At 36.7% G+C, this 22,488-nt stretch overlaps 2 protein-coding genes across 3 annotated transcripts in view; both read right to left on the bottom strand.

The window, feature by feature from the left end:
- Window positions 1–336: 336 nt before the first annotated feature.
- Window positions 337–11,980, bottom strand: kcnk3b (potassium channel, subfamily K, member 3b). Of its 2 annotated transcripts, XR_015513784.1 has the most exons (3): window positions 11,561–11,980; window positions 5,295–8,888; window positions 337–1,553 (listed from the first exon to the last, which is right to left on the bottom strand). XR_015513784.1 is itself a non-coding variant. In XM_087291054.1 (2 exons), exons 1-2 carry the CDS (start codon window positions 11,841–11,843, stop codon window positions 8,020–8,022), a joined length of 1,152 nt encoding a protein of 383 aa, XP_087147180.1. In that variant the 5' UTR covers window positions 11,844–11,980; the 3' UTR covers window positions 5,282–8,019. The 2 variants fall into 2 exon arrangements, 1 of the variants encoding a protein (XP_087147180.1); XM_087291054.1 differs by lacking the exon at window positions 337–1,553 and having other exon boundaries at window positions 5,282–8,888.
- A 4,836-nt stretch (window positions 11,981–16,816) lies between these two features.
- Window positions 16,817–22,488, bottom strand: part of ezra (ezrin a) — a 36,492-nt gene continuing 30,820 nt past the window's right edge. The window contains 1 exon segment of the mRNA NM_001020490.1: window positions 16,817–18,234. Within this exon segment, the coding sequence (NP_001018326.1) occupies window positions 18,070–18,234 (165 nt within the window). The 3' untranslated portion in view covers window positions 16,817–18,069.

The raw sequence follows: 22,488 nt of genomic DNA, 5'->3' as shown, positions 1-22,488 counted from the left end.
ATCATGCCCAACATGAAGACAGCCATCCATAAAAACCTCTCAGACAGATACACATAAGTTCAGGATTATTTTAAAGAACTGCTGATTACCTGGAAATGTAGATTGCACACACAAAAAACGCAAGTGACCAAGCAAAGCCTTAAGCTCTTACTGTCAAATTCAATTGAATTGAATCATTTCAATAATATTTTATAAAAAGTTTTTTAATTGTTTTATTTTCCAGAGACAGTCTTGTTTAATTAATTTTCTTAAAGAAGATTCAGTTTAACAAGTTGAAACAAAAGAAATACATAAAAAATTGTTTACATGGTAATAAAAAAAACTTTAAAAATAAAATTTGCATTTCAGTTTAATTTTCAATTTTTATTCCAAATATCGAGATACATATCGAATCGTGAACATTATATCGTGATACACATTGTATCGTGAGCTGAGTGTATCGTTACACCCCTACTTAAAACACTTTAATGTGTCACTCATGTGATGGAACTAGTCGTGAAGATCGGGGAAAAAATTAAACATGCTTGACTTTCTGCGATGGTGTCGTGACACATCGCAGATACGGTATTGGTTGTCGTGAACTATGACACATTACACTAGAAAAAACGATTGAATCTTGTGTTACAATGCCTATTTGTAATTTATGACTCCCCACAACATACTAATTCAAGGAAATCATGCCAAAATCATGCCAAAATCTTGTGATCTGACCAGGGCTTTAGCTGGATGCTGTGAAAAGCCACCAACTGGCAGTGCTGGTGTGCTTACCCAACACAATCTCACGGCAATTCGTAACTTTTTGATTTAGTGGCTAATTCGTATGGTTTTGTACGATCCAATTGGTACAATTTAGTAGGATTTGCTCATCCCGCAATGATGGTTGGGTTTAAGGGTGGGGTTAGGTGCCACACTTCCTTTTTAAAATCGTACAATTTCGTACGACTGAACTCATAGGAATTTGTACGAATTAACCACCAAACTGGCAAAACATAAAATACTTACGTATGCGCATCCAGTGTGCGGTCCTCTTTAGACTGTAAGCTGCTCAGCTTATGTTTACATTTGTAATATTTGTATTATTTGCTAATTAAAAAACACTCCTTGATTTATTTTTATAATGGTGAACCTGGCTGCATCCAAGTTCGGAGGCTGCTACTTTTATCTGGAGTTTGCATTTTGGCCCTGCATGTTCAATTTAAAATACTCTCCTTTTTTTATGGAGTTATATTAGCGTCACAATTCTGCGCACAAAAGATCAAGCTTTGAGGATACAAAATGGCTTGCTGTTATTGCTTTATCCAGTCTGTGTTCGAAAGATCATGTTTAAACTGAGCAAAATGGCTTGTTTCACTGGCTTTAACTCAGTTATGAGGTTTTGTGGTCCCTTTTGTGCGCATGCAAAATCATCCCAGAAGTATCCCAGTATACAAGAAAGCTAAAAATAATAACCCCAAACATGAACCATTATACTTGGATATGTGCCACTGTTACCCATTTGACATACAATAACAAACATTAATTTATATAGGGACAAAAAAAAGTGTATTTCTGTTCTATGGAACAAAATCAATGCCTAAAGTCTTGAATTAAAAAGCTTGTTGAATATCACAAACTGAAAAAAAATAATACACCGTATTAACAAGTTCTTGCATTTTTATGACTTGAATTCCAGGGTTTGTATTTTTAGGTCCTGAAATTTAACATATCTGTATATTTAAGCTGTGAATATTTCAACGAAAAATATTTCAAACACGTTTTCAAACTTAAAAATTCAATAATTCATATTCAATTTTCAGATTTCACTTAAAAAATATTCAATACCCTTTAAAAATACGATGTATAATATTCAAAAGGTAATTTTCAGTTCATTTTATTTCAGTTCAAATATTCGCTTCCATAAATTCAGTGGATCAAATTCGACTGTTAAAATTCAACATTACATCCGGGAACTGCAGGAAAAGCAATAGACTGCAGAGTGAAGATCGCCAGCTGCTCTAGCTTTCACCAGCAGGTGGAGATGGAATAATGTAAGATTTTTAACCCAGTAAACAGGCGATAAAAAGGCTATTAAAGGCACAAAAGTAGCATTTAATATTAATATCAATGCTTTGGACATTATAAATGATAAAAAGTATGAGTAAAATGAGTAAATGAGGTTTTAGTCATCTATATTTGCCCTTATGTAACGGAAGCCAGCTGGTGATCGCGTAAAGCTCACTCCTCGGATCCAGGGACAGTTGTTCTGCAATCTTATCGGAGCTTGTCTCCCATGCTGGCTCGTTACCTGCTCGGACCGGTGTAGTTACTTGCACATAAACCGTCTTTTGATGAATATGATGTTACACATTGTCTATCTTTATTGACTCTTTCTTCCATAGACACTAGTATTATATTGACAGCTAAAGATTATAAACGTAAGAGAAACAGGAGAGGAAATATTATAATAATAATACAAAATAGATAAACATTGACAGGGCTAAGAACAATTACGAACAAAGATTTTCAAAACCAGAGAGATTTTATGAGAATGTCACACAAAACAGAGTTCAGGTAGGCCTATGATTTAAGGTTGGTTATGGATGGGGCGTCTGATTTAAAATAATTTAACATGCGAATGCATTAAAGGAGGGTCTTCAGTTATTCACACAGAACCGCCTAATATGGGATAACTATAAGGAGTAATGTTTGCGCTGTTTAAACGCAGCTATGTCAGGATTGGCATAGGTTATACATTTTCATCATTTGAATTATTATTATGATTGTTAATATTATTATTGTATGACATTTAATTGGGCTATTGCGCTTAAATAAGTCATCCGTGATTCTAAATTAATATTTCTATTTATCCTTTTTATCACTCTGCCTGTCTTTCTCTTCTTTTTTCAAATTTTTGGGGTTCTGCCATGGTTAAACGATTGCAAAATGTGTTAGTTTGTCCAGATTATTGTTTTATTGTTATGTAGCCTATAGGCGAGAAAAAGGTATTAACGCAAAAGTGGCAATGTCGCAGCCAATTATAAGTAATAAAATGAGTCGCCTGTGGTTTGATAATAGGCAGTTATAACTGACTTTAATTTGTTTTCAGTATTAAATGAGAAAACCATTATTTATAACTTTTCAGCAACCGTTTGTATTTTATGATTAGCAATGTTGATCTTTTTTGCAGTTATTAAACATATAAACTTATTTAAACTGGTTTAAATTTAATATAGTTGTCACTTGAGCTAGTTTCATAAGATTATGTTTAGAGTGGTTTGACATGCGTGGTTGAGGGGTTCCTGCAAAGCAGCTCTGTTCATCATCATGGGGTATAACTGAGCTTTAATCGCCATCTACTGGAGAGAATGTATTTGCTCATTTATTCTTATTAACTCTTTTCTGCAAGTCTGTTTTATGATTTCACAAAGTCAACCCATTATGTTTTTATTTTATATTTTGAGATGATCATATTTAAATAAACAATTGCTAGGGTAGCTAATAGTTTCTTTTTTCTTGTTTTTTTTTTTTTTAAATCAGTAGCCTATAAAATCATAATTTTTGCTTGACAAAGTTATTGGTTTAGGATTCTGGATGCATTTTTGCTAAATGAGTGTTGGATACTCTCACACTAGTTAAATCAATTATATTATCAGAAATGACAGATATAAGAAATCCATTAATATTCATCACTCTTTTTACAATTATACAAGCAATTTCGCGCCGACGTCAGCTCCACTTTCGGAAATGGTAAACAGCGAGGTGTTATTCATATAAGCCCAAGCATGACATGTCATGATAATAATCGAAACACTCTTGTAGGCTATTCTTATGCTTGGCCAAATGTCATGACTTTCACTTTTATTTTACATTATTATGCACAAGCCCAGATATCATCTGAAACTTCGGAAGAATTCCTATCATATATTGGCAGCCATCCAGCATTTCTTAACCAGTTTGATATGCGGCGCTGGCTCTGACCGGCCACCGGAGCTCGCGGCCACTCGTTCGTCTTTGTCGTGCGCAAGCCACACAGCACATGCATAAAAACGTCAATCATTTCATTCATTCATCAATTCATTCATTTTCCTTCTGCTTCGTCTCTATTTTAGAGGAAAAGCAATAATCTGGACAAACTAAAGACATTTTGCAAACGTAACAGTGGCAGAACCATAAAAAATAGACAAAAAGAAGAGAAAGACGATAGCAAAGTGATAGCTAAAAAGGATGAATAGAAATAATAATTTAGAATCACGGATGACTTATTTAAGCGCAATAGCCCAAATACATGTCATAAAATATTAATATTAACAATCATAATTTAAATAATGAAATTATATAACCTATCCCATACCTGACATAGCTGCGTTTAAATAATAACTGAAGACGTCCCTTTAATGCATTTGCACGTTATGTTAAATTATTTTAAATTACACGCCCCATCCATAACCAACCTTAAATCATACCTGAACTCTGTTTAACATTTCCAAGTAAACTGTTTTGTGTGACATTCTCATAAAATCTCTCTGGTTTTGAAAATCTTTGATCGTAATTGTTCTTAGCCCTGTCAATGTTTATCTATTTTGTATTATTATTATAATATTTCCTCTCCTGTTTCTCTTACGTTTATATTCTTTAGCTGTCAATATAATACTTAGTGTGTATGGAAGAAAGAGTCAATAAAGATAGACAATGTGTAACATCATATTCATCAAAAGACGGTTTATGTGCAAGTAACCGAACCGGTCCGAGCAGGTAACGAGCCAGCATGGGAGACAAGCTCCGATAAGATTGCAGAACAACTGTCCCTGGATCCGAGGAGTGAGCTTTACGCGATCACCAGCTGGCTTCCGTTACATAAGGGCAAATATAGATGACTAAAACCTCATTTACTCATTTTACTCATACTTTTTATCATTTATAATGTCCAAAGCATTGATATTAATATTAAATGCTACTTTTGTGCCTTTAATAGCCTTTTTATCGCCTGTTTACTGGGTTAAAAATCTTACATTATTCCATCTCCACCTGCTGGTGAAAGCTAGAGCAGCTGGCGATCTTCACTCTGCAGTCTATTGCTTTTCCTGCAGTTCCCGGATGTAATGTTGAATTTTAAAACGTGTTTGAAATATTTTTTGTTAAAATATTCAAAGCTTAAATATACAGATATGTTAAATTTCAGGACCTAAAAATACAAACCCTGGAATTCAAGTCATAAAAATGCAAGAACTTGTTAATACGGTGTATTATTTTTTTCAGTTTGTGATATTCAACAAGCTTTTTAATTCAAGACTTTTGGCATTGATTTTGTTCCATACTGTTCTTTTTTATTATCACTCTAATCAACAATGAGTTACTTTTACCCTTGTTCCTTTATAGAAAGGACAATAATAGAAACATAAATGTACACTCTGTCCCATTCCCATTGGCCTGCTTGCCAAAGATAAATTTTAGCTTTCACATGAATGTAGATGCCAATCCCAAAAAAAAATCTAGAAGGAAAAGCAACAGATGCCGCCACCATGGGGGGGCAATACAGGCATTTGTCGTAATGGCGTTCCTTCTGTCACCGTGTCATGCAGGTTTAATAGCTGAAGGCAAAGTCTTGGGCACAAAGCGCTTTCTCCTTGGCAGGATGTGATGATGGCACACTCTCCTGTGTGGGCCAAACATAGCCTGAGCAGCAAGGCCTCTTTGAGTCACGGGGGACACACAGAACATGACGTCCAGATCGGTGCTGAAAGCACTCGGAGGGCCCGTATGGGATAAATGCTGTTTTTCTTCAAGCTCAAGTTCAGACCAAGGTCATATTTATACTTCATCTTCAAAGCTGACATTTATGTGCTCAACATCAAGAGTAATTAAATTCCTCGTGTTCAAGAGTTTTATACACTTTCCGCTCATAGATAGACAACTCTGTCCCAGTTATACCCTAGCCAATCTGCTTATTTTTATCACTCCATGTGACCTCCATCGGGATAATGTACTTTAGTAGGTTTCAAAAGGTCAGATTATTGTTTTATCATGCCGTACAGAGCTGGGCGAAGAGCGGGAGTCATGTCGATATGCCATCTGGATCCACAAATACCTGATAGGTGTTTCATTTTGCTGGTTACACTGACGTCTAGCATTGTAGGTGGGACATTACAGTGAAAGGGTACAGTCTGGCAATAATATCTCTCATCGTTTCACACAATATTTAATAAAGGGTGTTTGATTTAGTTCAACAACTAAAGGCCACACCTCTAAGCATTAAAAATGCTTATCATGCAGGGAGAATGAAACCGGTAGTACACTGTAAAACCCAAAAACGTTAACGTAACTCAAACCGTTTGAGGAAACTGATTGCTACAAACTATTTAAGCTCAAAAACTAATCCTAATGAGTACTGTTAACTTACTCGATTCGAGTAAATGAAGCAATTTGAGTACAGTAAAATCTAAAACAAATCAAGAAAATTTAAACCAACTGAGTACTGTAAAACCCAATAAGTAAAGGCATCTTAAACCATTTGAGGAAATCGATTGCTACAAACCATTTGAGTTGAACTAATCCAGGGGTTCCCAAACTTTTCAGGCCGCGACCCCCAAAATGTCAATGCCAGTGACTCGTGACCCCCAATATCCTCTGAGGTGGTTATAAATACAGAAACCTTGCATGCAATGGCGCACACACACCAATGGACCCAAGTCTATTCTTCTTTTAATTTTTTAATGTATGAGATCTGGAAATGGGCCACAAAGTTTAACCGGGTGTTATGAAATCTGCTGCATCTGACGCTATTGCTGCGTCTTTAATACAATGTAATTACCCCAGGGGTTGCAATCCAATAGAAGTAGTAACTATAAGCTACTATAGTAACTATATATGGTATAAACGACAATTTTTTATCTTCAGAAGCTTATGGATCAAATATGGTAATTCTTATGGTTTAATAAAAATAAATAGATTTTTGGAAACCACCAGGCGACCCCCTCTTCATTGTCCCGCGACCCCTCGGGGGGTCCCGACCCCCACTTTGAGAACCATTGAACTAATCTATGAGTACTGTGAACTTACTCCATTTAAGTTGAAGCAATGAGGTATTTAATGCACTCATTACCTTCAGAAACTGAGTTTAAAACTCTTTTCAAATGAGTAGAATCAACTTTCAGTCAATTTTGAGTTAACTACACTCATTTCACTTGATAAAGTTGACTGTTGGGTTTTACAGTGTAGGAAAATATGAGATGGAGGACTTTTATTATGCATTGCCCGTGAAACTTTGGTTTACTTGCAAAACTGCTGGTTGCCTGAGTAGCTTGGTGCACATCGTCCAGTGCCACGATTTCCATCACCAGTTTTATGAGTGGATGCTAAATCTAGTCAAGTGTAGCTTGCAAAAAAATAAAAATATTGTCATTGATTTATTTCTCACCTTCATGTCGTTCCAAAATGTTGCTTGATGGGGCTTTGTATGATTACAGTAGAACCGCTGAAGCTGAATGGAATGTTTTGACAATGTTTTCGCTTCCTTTTTTGGACTATGAACGTCTCTGGACCTTTGCTCCTGGATTTTATCCAAAATATCTTAAATTGTGTTCTGAAGATAAAAGAAAGGGAATCTGATTGACACGAGGGTGAGTAACTAATGGCTGAATTCAAATTTTTGGGTGAGAAAATGCTTAAATTGGTATTCCAAAGGCAGTTCAGTTCTTAGTTCAGTTGTGAACATCCTAGAATGCAAAGACAAATACGGCTGAAACGAATGAAATGAACACATTCACGACACTAACACCATAAGCATTTCAGACGAACAGCTTACACTTATATTCCACATCAGACTTTTTTTGGGCAGACTATATTTTAAAATGATTGTAAGTCTATTGCACCATTTTAAGGTGTAAATTTGAAGAATATCAACATCCAAAGTGTTTATAGAGCATAGATGTGTTTGTGTAAGAAGACTCAGTCTTGAGTGGTTCATTCAAGCATTTCATAATGTGAAAATAAATCATGTGACTCAATAAAGATCTACAGGACTGTGTAAGAAAGTGAGGTGATTCAGACAGAGCTGCGTCTTTTGGAGAAGAGCCTGAACGGCGAGATGTTTCTCAGGTCAGCAGACACAGTGCTAATGGCCGAGCAGCGTTGAGGGTTACACACGCAGCCCGTAGGGCCGTTTTCGAAGAAGTGATGGGGCGATACATCTCCTTGCTCCATAAGCGCATCAGTGAATGACAGATCCTGTGGGAGGATGACCAATTTCTCTCGGCTTCTGTACCACAGGCAGGAGCACACCGTCTGGAAGTGGAGCACCTCGGCGTAGACGCTCTTCAGCCCTCGTCTTTTGTCTCGGCCCACAGCGGATGGGCTCGGAGGTTCTGCACGGCGTAATACTGGACCTTGGTGTTTATCTTTGGAGAGCAGCGCTCTCTGCTCGGCATCTCTTCTCTCGTCCTCTGTGTTCATGGTCATGAAGCGTAGCACCACTAAATTGAGGAAAGCACCGATGACTGTGAGGCCCATCAGAATGTAGACAAAACTGAAGGCCACATAATGAGGGTCGTTCTGGAGAGCGTTGTCCTTTTGTAGGGCTACGTAGTCGCCAAAACCGATGGTGGTGAGGGTGATGAAGCAGTAGTAGAAGGCATGGAAAAAGGTCCAACCTTCGTAGTGGGAAAAGGCAGCTGCTCCTATGCACAAGGTGCTGACGCAGGAGAAAAAGCCGATGATCACCATGTTGGCCATGGAGACTTCCGGCCGCCGCAGGCCCATGCATTTCTTGGCTTTGTGCAACAGGAAGCGGACGAAGGTGTTAATGCGTTCGCCCAGGCTCTGGAACATCACCAGGGTGAGGGGGATGCCCAGAAGTGCATACCCCATGCAGAATGCCTTACCGGCATCCGTACTGGGGGCGGCATGGCCATAACCTTGGGAAAAAAGGAGGACAAGATAAGTGGACGTATGTTTAGATCAGAGCTGGACAACTATATCCACTATATCCACTAGTGTTTCACTCCAGTGGTGGTCAAACCTGGGCTTTTTGGTGATTCTGAAGACCTCAGTTGGTTTGTTTGGATGTGTTTGATTAGATTTAGAGCTAAAATCTGAGAGAAAGTGGATCTGGGGGAACAGAGTTGCCCACCCATGCTTGTAGAGCATCATAAAGCAACTTTGGAGTGGACTATAAATGGTTTGAGCCAGGTTTGACCCCCAACTAATCAAAGCTTGATTCCCCCTGAAGGACTTCAAAACTAGTGTGTATGGGGTCAGCAATTTAAATAGTGAGAAAAGGTTTGCTTTGATTCCCAGTGATGGGTTGCAGCTGGAAGGGTATCTGCTGCGTAAAACATATGCTGGATAAGTTGGCGGCTCATTCCGCTGTGGTAACCCCTGATTTATGAAAGGAATGAGCCAAAAAGAAAATGAATAAATGAATGAGTTTGCTTTGATCTGAATTAAATGATAATATTAATCATTAAAAAATATATGATAAAAGTATTCCCAGTGATGGGTTGCAGCTGGAAGGGCATCTGATGCGTAAAACATTTGCTGGATAAGTTGGCGGTTCATTCTGCTGTGGTAACCCCTGGTTTATAAAGGGACTAAGCTGAAAAAAAATGAATAAATGACTGAATAATAAATGTTTACATTCTCTGTGCATAAATATTCAGTGGGCAATCGGAAATAGAATATCTATTTTAAACACCAAATTAATGAACTATGTTTGTAATGACGGAACTTGCGACCTTACTTGGCTAACGAGGGTTTTCAGAAACACACTCCTGATCATTTTCTTAGCAGTATCAATTAATAAAATATTCAATGTTCATTTGAAGATCAGGTCTGTAGAACAGTACAGCCAAGACCTACTAACCAACTTGCTCTTGTATGAGTAAGCAATCGTAGGTCTTTGGTTCTCCAGAATGTGAGATTTACAATTTAGACTAATATTATTGCTCCCTGAGGTATGTCAGTTAAACAACCTCTTAATAAGTCAGAATAACATTTTTATGTGGTAAACAGTCCAGTCAATTGACTCTTCATCAAACGCTCACACCCCCCGGGTTTATTTGTACAGGATGTTCTTTTGCATCCTGTAAATATTATTACTAACATTCGTTGCACTTAACCATCCCAATTTTGTTATGACGATGCAGTAAACTCCCCAATGAGGGCAGACTAATACGGCATTAGCCTGGAGATTTGTTGGAGCTTTGTTTGCATGGCTCTCAATATCAGGATACTAAAAAACTCACAGATTAAGTTTTCAACAAGAAAATTAGGGCAATGAAGATTCAATTCATCATTGTTCATTTTCCTTCGGCTTAGTCCTTTAATTAATAAGGGGTCACCACAGGGGAATGAACCGCCAACTATTCCAGCATATGTTTTACACAGCGGATGCCCTTCCAGCTGCAACCCAATACTGGGAAGAAGATTTAATTGTTTGTGATTTATTATCAGCTGTTATGTAGCCATGTTCGCATTACAGTATCTCTGTTTTTGCTTTTATGTGGACTAGACGATGATAATTAACCCATAAATAAATAAATAAATTATTAAATAAATAAATAAAATGTTCTGTTGAGCTTAACCAAACCCAATAGACTATGTAAATCATAACTATAGTTTAAGATAAACCTGACCAAAATACATCGGGAGAGAAAAAATTGAGTTAATCAAATTTAATAACCATCCACTGGTTGTTGTACTAGGTTGTATAATAACAATAATAATAATAATAATAATAATAATGGTAGTAAAAGTAATTTAATTCAGATTTTGAACTACTAAAAGCAATCTGGGTTTTTTTAAACGAAACATAGGGGTTGGAGGTAATTTTGCATTGTCTTCAGAGAAGACAGACTTAACATACATTAGCATTTTGTAGTGTGCTCTTCTAAAAATAGCCCATGACCATTTTTGAATTAATCCACCGGAAGCAATGACCAACATCATCATCACCATGAACTGTAACACAGGATTAAGCACTCCAGTGATGCCGGTATGGGGTGTTTTTCTTCATGTTTTACCTCACATATTACTTGGAAATCATTTATGCCTTAAGCTATTTCAATTTAATTGTGTTTTTCAGTTTTACAACCAATTTAATTGTATAGTATTGTCGACTTCCCAAACATATTTTCCGTAGTACACTTCATATTGATTTAAAAAGGCATATAACGTGTTTGCTTTCTGTTTGTTGTACAATATGCTGCCAATAACCGAGGTGCTTCAGATGAAAACTAAATGTCGGCTTTATAGCTCGTAAAATACGATAATAGTGGTCAGTTCTACCGACACGAGCACAAAATAGTGTTCCACACATGATAAGATAATGTTAAGTCTAATGAATAAACAAATGCGTTTATTCGTGCATAAAAAAGTATATATAACATATTTCCTCGCGCAAACATAAGAATGTTTCCTCTCAGAGAATACGTTTCGTCTTGAAATATGATCTAAACTGTTCTTAATTAACACATTATTGTGAAGCAAACAGTAAAATAAAACTACAAGAAGACACCTAATGCAAACATGAACTATAAAATAGAATAAAACTACAGTGATAACAAATGAAGTCAACTCTAAGATTTACCTATGGTTGTTATCACAGTGATGGCGAAATAGAAAGACCCGGAGAACTTCCACTGGACTCCTGCTTTGTGGGGCTTCAGGAGCAACACGACCTTCTCAATCTGATCAAAGTCAAGCCTGGTGAGGTTGTATTTATGCATGAGCAGGAATTTGCGGTAGTCGAGTCTGCCCTTCTGGCTTTTCTCTTGCTTTGACTCGAGAGCGTCGAAAACTCCCGCTCCGATGAGCAAATAGGACAAAGTGCAGATGATTAAGGCGAGTGTCCGCACGTTTTGCCTCTTCATCTTCTCATAGTCGCCTCAAAATATCCCTCAGTTTTCAAAGCTCCGGCTCGGGCATGGGAACTTTCCTGATTCATGGCTTGTAGCTCTTGGCAGCGAGAGTCATTCCAGCTGAGGGTCTCCTGAAAATAAGCTGCCACAAGGAACCGCTATTAAAAGAAGTGTGTTTAGTGGGAGCTGTTCTTTCAGCACCACCCCCAGAGACCGATACTCACACCTTATATGGGCAATTCCTCCTTCTGTTTCCCGAGAGTTCACTTCTTCTAAACCGAGGGGAGGATGGAGGTTTGTATACTGTGATGTGTTATCGATTATTTGACGTTGTAATTATCAAGTGATTACTGAAAATATGTCACTTTTTAAAATCGATTCAATTTACGAGAGGAGTCTTTGCAGTGATCTGCTTTGGTCTCCCTAGAGAAGTTTTTCCGAGAACAGTTCTTAACAGAACCCACTGTTATTGTAAAAATAATAGTTTAATAATGAGCCTTAGTTCACTTTTCCAGTAGGTGTTAAAGGCTTTTAATGAAAACACAGATTGCTATAAATCAGGCTGTACCTTCTTTTGCAATTTATGTTATTTTTGAGAAAATGTGACAGACATATATCAAGAAATTAAAACGACACTTGAAAATTCTCTGGATTTGTCAGAATGGGTTTGAGTAAAATGTTAATATGTGTTTTATTCTATAAGGGACTGATTATGATTCCTTCATATAATAAATTACAATCTGTTATAATATCTGTTAGAATATTAGTCACATGAACAACTTTTTAGTCAAAATGGGATAACAAATGTTTTCATTTTGTGTAATACATCAAATACTGATTTCTGATTGCTTTTTAAGTGTTCTTCAAAATAATTTGTATTGTGTTTTTTAAAAAAGTAATGCAAATAATGACAAATAATAAACGGTCAGCATTTTACATTTATATTCAGTCATTTACAGGATAAAAAAAAATTACTTGAACACATTCAAATGGGTCTTTTTGTCTTTCCCTTGCTGTATGTATTATTTAATTATAAACAGACAGAACACATTAGAGAAACACATACCCTCGCTGGCCACTTTAATAGGTACACCTTACTAGTACCGGGTTGGACTCCCTTTTGACTCCCCATCCCAAAGGTGCTCTATTGGATTGAGATCTGATGACTGTGGAGGCCATTTGAGTACAGTGAACTTATTGTCATGTTCAAGAAATCAGTCTGAGATGATTCACGCTTTATGACATGGAGCGTTATCCTGGTCATAAAGAGCTGGACATGGTCAGCAACAGTATTCAGGTTGGCTGTGGTGTTGACACGAGGCTCAATTGGTACTAATTGGCCCAAAGTATGCCAAGAAAATATCCCCAACATCATTACACCACCACTAGCAGCCTGAAGCATTGATACAAGGCAGGATGGATACATGTTTTCATGTTGTTGACACCAAATTCTGACTCTACCATCCGAATGTTGCAGCAGAAATCGAGACTCATCAGACCAGGCAACGTTTTTCCAATCTTCTATTGTCTAATTTTGGGTGAGCCTGTGCGAACTATGGCCTCATTTTCCTGTTCTTAGCTGACAGGAGTGGCACCCGGTGTGGTCTTGTGCTGCTGTAGAACATCTGTCTCAAGATTGGATGTGTTGTGCGTTCAGGGATGCTCTTTTGCATACCTCATTTGTAGCGAGTGGTTATTTGAGTCACTGTTGCCTTTCTATTTTTCTATTACTGCCGCACACTGGATATTTTCTCTTTTTCAGACCATTCTCTGTAAACCCTAGAGATGGTTGTGTGTGAAAATCCCAGAAGATCAGCAGTTTCTGAAAAACTCAGACCAGACCATCTGGCAGGTTCATAGTCACTTAAATCCCCTTTCTTCGTCATTCTGATGCTCGGTTTGACCTGCAGCAGATCATCTTGATCATGTTTGCATGCCTAAATGCATTGAGTTGCTGCCATGTGATTGGCTGATTAGAAATTAGCATTTACAAGTGGTTGTACCTAATAAAGTGGCCGGTGAGTGTATAATTGCATATAATTTGTGTTATTAATGATATAATGTATACAATTGTTTTTTATTTGTATGAAAAAAATACAGACCACACTCTTATTAGTTACCCTGGTGATTAACTGTCTCCACCTGCTTCTTTACCTCGTTTTTCCTTTGTAAATACAGTAAGCCCTCTTTGTTTCAGTCTGGGTTTGTCATTTGCTGAATGTAGTATTGTTGTTTCCCTGCATTGTCATTATTAACAATCCATAAAGATATCTGGACTAGAAACAAGACAAACACTCTTAAGTAAAGCATTTCTTTTGTTTTGTTTTTTTTGTTTTTTAACCTGACAATAATCATAATTATAAACTGGGCTCTTAAGACCATCATTTGTGGCCACAAAAAAACTGAACATGGACATAATCCTGAATTTAGAAAAAACATAATATATAGTGAACTAATAACCAATAAATAAAGTTATAATCAATAATTTGTCCTTATTTTTAATCAGTTGAACTTAATGAATCGATGTCATTGAAAGTGTCTAATCGTAATGAAAATAAGTCCTAAACAACGTCCAAGCCCTTTTCAAGAACAAATAACTAACTAAAAAATCAATCCCTCCAATTATTTCTGATATCAGTGGAAGTCAGTAGTCAATGGAATTGTTTTTATTGGACGTTTCATAGAACTCCTTCAGTGAAGCTAATGATGGCTAAAGGGTTGTCTATTGGAGCAGTAACCCTGACCCCGCGCAGCCGACCCTCTGCATATTTCAGCAAAGCGTTTCCAGGCTTCATAAACAGTTGTCTAGCAACGTAATTAACGCTCTAGTCCTTGAGTAAATATCAGTGGTCTTTGTGGACCCATGCTAGCGCACCCTTTGCATAACAATTTTCCTATAACAGCCTCTCTGCGCATCAGCGAATGAAACTGTAGTTGTTTTAATGGCCAGAGCATAAATGGAGGACATCTGAGTAAACAGACAACGCAAACCTTTCCGCCATTCAAGACATTGTGCCCCTGTTTAGTCAAACTTGATTGCACTTTTTATTCCCTCTCATTTGAAACAATTGCCACAAAACATCCATTTTCCTCATCAACAGAACAGCAATTGTCATTTAAATCAATCTCATAGATTTATTCCAAAATATTACATAGAAAATATACAAATCTAATTTACTATGCAGCATTTCTTGAATCAAGCTCGGTTAAGATCCACTTACTTGTTTGTTATGGCCACTATTTGATCACACTGATGTTTAGATAATTATCTGCAATGTTATATTTGCCCCCTTTTTTTCTGGATTTGTCCCTTTCAGCTTTTTAAAACATTTAATGCTGCATTTTATGAGGAAGCGATGTGCTTTATATGACACAAAACAAAGCTGCGTCACATTCTGAAGAATGCAAAGATCTTAAAGGGATAGTTCACCCAAAAATGAAAATGTACTCACTATTTACTCACCCTCAAGTGGTTTCAAACCTTTTAAAATGTCTTTCTTTTTGTTGAACGCAAAAGAAGATATTTTGAAGAATGTTGGAAACCGGTAACCATTGACTTCCATAGTAGGGAAGAAAAATAAATACAATGGAAGTCAATGGTTACGGGTTTTCAGCATTTTTCAAAACAACTTCTTGTGTAATCTATGATGAAAAAAAATGTCTTTTGTTGAACACAAAATCTTTTGAAGAATGTTGGAAACCGGTAACCATTGACTTACCGTTGACATACATTCATTCATTCATTCACTCATTTTCCTTCGGCTTAGTCTCTATTTCAGAGGTCACCACAGCGGAATGAACCACTACATTGACTTGCAGACTCAAGATGCATAGTTTTCCAAATAACTTCTTTTGTACTCTATGGCAAAAAAAAAAAATGTAAAAAAAAAAAAATAGTAATAATAATAATATTTTTTTAAACGCAAAAGAAGATATTTAGAAAAATGTTAGAAACCAGTAACTATTGACTTCCATATCAGAACAAAACAAATCCTATAGAAGTAAATGATTACAGGTTTTCAGCACTTCTCGAAATAACTTCTTTTGTATTCTACAACAAGAAACATCTTTTGTTGAATGCAAAAGAAGTTAATTTAAAGAATGCTGGAAACCAGTTACCATTGACTTCCATAGTAGGAGAGAAAAAAAAAAAACGAATACAATGGAAGTCAATGGTTACGGGTTTTCAGCATTTTTGAAAACAACTTCTAATATGTAATATATGACAAAAAAAAGTTTTTTGTTGAACGCAAAACATTTTGAAGAATGTTGGAAACCGGTAACCTTTGACTTCCATATTAGTAAAAAAATCAAATACTATAGAAGTCAATGATTACTGGTTTTCAGCATTTTTCAAAATTGCTTTTTTTGTATTCTACAACAAAATATTCAAAACAAGATATTTTGAAGAATGTTGGAGACTGGTAACCATTGACTTACATTTATTCATTCATTCAATCATTTTCCTTTAGCTTAGTCTCTATTTCAGAGGTCACCACAGCGGAATGAACCACTACATTGACTTACATAGTTTTCAAATAACTTTTTTTGTACTCTATGACAACAAAAGAACTTCTTTTGTTAAACGCAAAAGAAGATATTTTGAAGAATGTTAGACACCAGTAACCATTGACTTCCATATTAGGACAAAACAAATACTAAAGAAGTCAATGATTACGTGTTTTCAGCACTTCTCAAAATAACTTCTTTTGTATTCTACAACAAGAAACATCTTGTGTTGAATGCAAAATAAGATAATTTAAAAAATGTTGGAAACCAGTAATCATTGACTTCCATAGAAGGAAAAAACAAATATTATGGATGTCAATGGTTAAAGGTTTTTTAGCATTTTCAAAATAAATTATTTTGTATTCTATAACAAACAGTGTCCTTTATTGAAAGCAAAAGAAGATATTTTTAGGAATGCTGAAAACTGGTAACCATTGCCACATTCATTTATTTATTCATTCTATTATTTTCCTTCGGCTTAAGGGGGTCACACACCAGAATCACCACTCGGCGGCGCCACGCAACGCCATGCATTTTAATTTTAAACAAGTTTCTATCAGGGTACACACCTGCTCAGCCACGACTCAGGACACTTGTTTCTGCCACGCCACAGAGCGTCATCTAAATACTTTTATTTTAAATAACATCCGAATGTGCGCGTCTGGTGTGTGATACTTCTAACTGTCATGTGCACACCCTGTTGCGCCGCCGAGCGGCACATCCAGTATGTAACCCGCTTTAGTCTCTATTTCAGAGGTCGCCACAGCGGAATGAATCGCCACATTGATTTACATAGTTGGAAAAAAAACAAATACTATGGAAGTCAATACTTACAGGTTTTTAGCAGTTTTCAAAATAACTTCTTTAATATTCTACAACAAAAAACTTCTTTTGTTAAATGCAAAAGAGGATATTTTGAAGAATGTTGGAAACCAGTAACCATTGACTTACATAAAAGGACAAAACAAATACTATGGAAGCTGATGGTTACATGTTTTTAGCATTTTTCAAAAGAGCTTCTTTTGTATTTTACAACCAAAAACTTATTTTGTTCAACACAAAAGAAGATATTTTGAAGAATGTTGGAAACCGGTAACCATTGACACATTCATTAATTAATTCATTCTATCATTTTCCTTTGGCTTAGTCTCTATTTCAGAAAAATGAACCGAGGAATGAACCGCCACATTGACTTCCATGGTAGGAAAAAAACAAATACTATGGCAGTCAATGGTTCTAGATTTTCAGCATTTTTCAAATAACTTCTTTTGTATTCAACAAAAACAAAAAAATCACAAAAGAAAATATTTGGAAGAACTAATTGAACTACTTCGTAATCAACGACAACAACTAAAAATAATCATATACATTTGTAATGGGTGACTAAACGATGACGGAATATTCAGTTTAGGCTGAACTGTCCCTTTAAAAAGGTAGACACATTTTAAACACTCCCATAAAAGATGACAAGATTTCTCAAGCCAAAATCTTTGGCACAATTAGCATAAATAGGATGTCAAGAGTGTTCTTTAACAACAAGCACATCATTTCAGCAAAGTACGCTTCCCATGTATGTTAAAAAAGGTGTCGTGTTTACAGACTGTGTAAATAATCCAGTCATTTCAGTGGCAAATACAAAGCGGGACCATGTGTGGCAATTAGATAAACTCCCCCCTTGGACAGCGGGTTGCTGCCGGTGCTTGAGGTTTATTGGGGCATTTATCAGGCATTACAAGGCTTCAAACTCATCTATTCTCTGCTTGGTGTTGCCCATGCGGATCTGGCGGAGCGTCTTGTACTTGTCCCTCCCGGCCTGTACGTTTTCACTGTGCAGGATGTCGTTCTGGGTCTTCTTGGTGTTGTCTCGGGCCTCAGCCAGCTCAGAGCTCAGAGCCTAAAAACAATTCAACAGACAGTCAGTCACAATGCCAATTACAGAAAACCAAAAATAAATGTTTTATATGTAGTTCTGAATCTCATCCAAAGCCATTGACAGAGAGAATAATGGAGTTAATACACAGAAAAGAGAAAAAAAGAGATCAGTTGTGATTCATGGGTGTTATTTGGGCCAAGGGATCGATTTCTCGACTCTCAGTGGACCATGTACTGGTGTCAACTCCAGGACAGGAATCGACTCCCAGAGTCGAGTTTGGTTTTTCAAATCCTCCTGAAAGAAGCAGTTACATTCTGCAGTTATAATGCTCATTCTCGAGCACGATGCGAAGGCACCCGCTTTAAATGCGTGATCAGACTATTTACGCTTTTGCTTTTGAATTTCGCCACCACGAGCATTAGGCTATTATACTGTATAGTGGCTATTATGTTATATAATCAATACGCATCGATGAATTGGCTCTTCAGTGTTTGAACTCTCAGTAATGATTAAATCACACTGAACTGAGCTAAACTGAACTGAACTGAACTTAAACACTAAAACCTGAACCACACTGTTCCAGTTACTATGACCATTTATGTGAAGCTGCTTTGACACAATCTACATTGTAAAAGCACTATACAAATAAAGCTGAATTGAATTGAATTGAATATAATAATGCCTATAATGCTAACGGATGAAGTTTGCTTTCAGTTTCAAATTCCTATAAAGCACTTACCCCTTTTGCATTTTGGTTTTAAAGCATTTTGGTTTGGATCTGCCTGTGATGTCAAGCTTGCCGTGTTATAAATGAAATATAGCCTATATGTATTTTGGAGCAGATCGGATATTGGCGGATCGACATCAAATCGAAATTAGCACTGCAGGTAAAAATATGATGTTATGTTAGGCTATTGGCTGTATATGCGCAGTGGCGCAGTGGGTAGCACGTTCGCCTCACAGCAAGAAGGTTGCTGGGTGGCTGGTTCGATCCTCGGCTCAGTTGGTGTTTCTATGTGGAGTTTGCATGTTCTCCCGGCGTTCGCGTGGGTTTCCTCCGGGTGCTACGGTTTCCCCTACAGTCCAAAGACATGCGGTACAGGTGAATTGGGTTGGCTAAATTGTCCGTAGTGTATGAGTGTGTGTATGTATGGTTCCCAGAGATGGGTTGTGGCTGGAAGGGCATCCGCTGCGTAAAAACTTGCTGGATAAGTTGGCGGTTCATTCCGCTGTGGCGACCCCGGATTAATAAAGGGACTAAGCCGACAAGAAAATGAATGAATGAAATAAAGAAATAAAAAACACTAACCATAATGACAAAAGTAGCCAAGATTTACTTATTGTCACAAAATCTGACAAAAGGCTACATGTGGTCGTGGTTTTGTTTTGGCCCTGAATGCACTTAATTTCACCTCTAATTCATTCATCTGTTTATATTGTAAATAACTACAAAAATACATCAAAATTATACCAAACGAAATTAGTTTGCAAAAGAGGATTTTTAAATAAAAATATAGCCTAGGTTAAATGTTCAAAAACTAGGTCTGACTTTTTAAATAAAAATAAAAACTGAATTTTATTTTATTTTTATTTTTATTTTATTTTTTTGAGTGCAGATGATTTACGGCTGGTTTTGTCTGACCAGAGGAGAACTGCACAATGTTAAGCTGCAATTGATGCGGTGGCATTATGTAAAGCGCGATATGAGCATGTTTAATCCTTGCACTATTTTAAGGGAATGTAAATGGAGTGAACTTCGGAGTCGACTCCAAAATAAGGAATCGAGAATGGGAGTCGACTCCAAAAAACCTGGAACCGAACACCCCTATTTGTGCTTTTGAATTGATCTGCGTCGCTCAATTTTAATGTTAAAAGTTGAACTTTAAATCTGCAGTATCAAAATGACTATTGCTGATATACTTTGTCATTTAAAACAATCTATTGTTTAAGAAATAATAATACAGAAATACTACAATAACAAAAAAACTACTGACCTCTGTTTCATACCATAATTTACATCATCAACCAAGACAATATATCATTATAGACTAGTAAAAATGTCAATAAAATAATTGGACAAATCCTTTATAACATCAAAAGTTGTCAGAGCGGAGATCAATGTCTCATAATGCAATTCAAATGCGTAAACAAACTAAATATCTGTCAATCGCACACTGAGGAAACTATTGCACAAACACAAAAATCAATTAATCGAGCTCATTCAGATCGATACAGGTGTTTACATGAAGGATTTTATGTCAGCTGTAAATCAGTGTTGAGTTTCTGACCTTAATCTGTCAAAATAACATGCGATGACGTCAGATAAAACGTTCATTATCTGGTGTGTTCATGTAAACTACAGAAAAAGTCACTGAGCAATTACGTGAACAAATCAATTAAGACAGATCATAATCTCCCATCCATGGAAGTGTTATTTGCATATGTTACAGAAAGAAAGCTCTTCGAGTGAAAACATGTAAACACCGCCATCAAACTATTACCGTCGTGTAGAATTTTCGCCTTATTTTGTGACAGTAATAACACACACGGCTTTCTGAGCTACCTACCGAGTGCATCTAAATTACCGAGAAATGCAGAGGTTTTTTTTTCTCTCATTCATTGTGTGGTATCAAACATTGGATTAAAAATACACGCTTCCAGCAGCTCCTCGAATCAAATATCTCGTTTTTCACTTGGGGCATGAATGAAATGTTCCTGAATGAAAGTACCAAACTGCAGTTAAAGTCCACCATTTAATAATTTGGCAAATAATTTGATTACTGAACTCCATGTAAACACAGTCACTGTCTTTCAACCCTGCGTCTCTGTGGGTCCTATCATACACCCGGCGCAGTGTGGCGCAAGACGCGGCACAGTAGTCTTTTGGTAGTTTCAGCTTGGCACAAGAGTCGTTTTGAGGCGTTGCGCTACGCTGTTTAAATAGCAAATGCATTAGAGCTCATATGTGCGCCCATAGGCGTTCTGGTCTAAAAAGGAAGGCGTTCTGAGGCGCACTGCTGGTGCGTTGCTTTTTTGAGAAACTATAATAGATTTTTCATTAGACCAAAACTAACCCGGTCTAAACTCCGGCGCAGAGTTGCGCCTCACTTACACACTGCTTAATACGCACAAGAGAGCAATAGGCAAATATCTTTACATATGAAAAAATGTAAATATTAAGGATATATATAGGATATAATAAGAATATAGAATATAAATATAAAGAATTAAAATATTACAAAACATATTATTTTCTAGCCTACATAAATATGAAAAATCACTGCTTTTATGTCTTTTTCATCTCGGGAGGCTTTTTCAGTTCATTCATAACAATTTGCTTTTGTATAATGTTATTATTATTAGCAGTATTATTTATTTTTTTCATATTTATATTTGTTTTATTAAAAACAAGCTTAGATTTGCCCACCTGTCAGGTTTTAGATCATATGGGGCACAGCATGTGTTTTGTGATATAACTTAGTTTTTGAGCACACTTTGTTATTATTGTTCATTAATTTTTTTGCTGGAAATTAGAACTGAATTTAGAAATAGTTTTGAAACGAATATTTGCGCTTAACAAACAAAAGTATTTATTTATAGACTAATTGATGTCTGTGCGTAAAGGTTTCCCTATCCAAGAGCGAAAGTGAAAGTGATCCATTATCTCTCATTCTCACGCAGTAGATGCTCTGTTTAACAGTTTTCTGTTAAAAAGCTGTTAACTGTTAACTGTTTGCTTGTGAAATGCTCATTTTTTCCACTTAGACTTACTTTGCGTCCTGTAAATAGTGAATGCGCTCTTGGCACAACGCAGCTGACTCTTAAAGGGAATGGGAGATGAGACTGTAATTGGTTTATTCTCAAAACACACCTATAACTCATTAAGAAAATAAACTCAACCCTTTAAGAACATGCGCCACGGCGCAAGGCAGATTTCCCCTCCTTAAATTAGCAAAAACGCGTCCTGACACGCCCTGAAAGCGTTTGCGCACTGCGTTTTGCGCTCTGCGCATGGACCGTCAAAATAGAGCCCTACGTGTTTGTTTTGCATCTGTGAAAATCAGCATATGCCCAAACCGAAACTCCCATTTTTATGCAAATTTTTATGCACCTTCCCTCGTTCCCTCCTCCGACACTCCCCCCTAAACAGAGCTAGACACACCCACTTTCCTCACTTTTTCCAAACTAGAGGTGTGAAAACACCCTGCTGAAACAGAAGGGTATCGTGACCCTTTAAGGCTAATAAGTCCTTGTAAACAAAATGTAAAAATATGT

The sequence above is a fragment of the Danio rerio genome, chromosome 17 (genome assembly GCF_052040795.2).
Source record: "Danio rerio strain M-AB ecotype USA chromosome 17, GRCz13ab, whole genome shotgun sequence".
Taxonomy (NCBI): domain Eukaryota; kingdom Metazoa; phylum Chordata; class Actinopteri; order Cypriniformes; family Danionidae; genus Danio; species Danio rerio.
The sequence above is the reverse complement of the archived record's forward strand: the minus strand, read 5'-3'. Positions and strand labels throughout refer to the sequence as shown.

Excerpts from the sequence above, each read along its gene's own strand:
- kcnk3b (XM_087291054.1), bottom strand. The coding sequence starts at position 11,843 with ATGAAGAGGCAAAACGTGCGGACACTCGCCTTAATCATCTGCACTTTG. Across the intron at positions 8,889-11,560 it reads CACTGTGATAACAACCATAG|GTTATGGCCATGCCGCCCCC; the intron begins GTAAATCTTAGA and ends TTTTTTCCCAAG.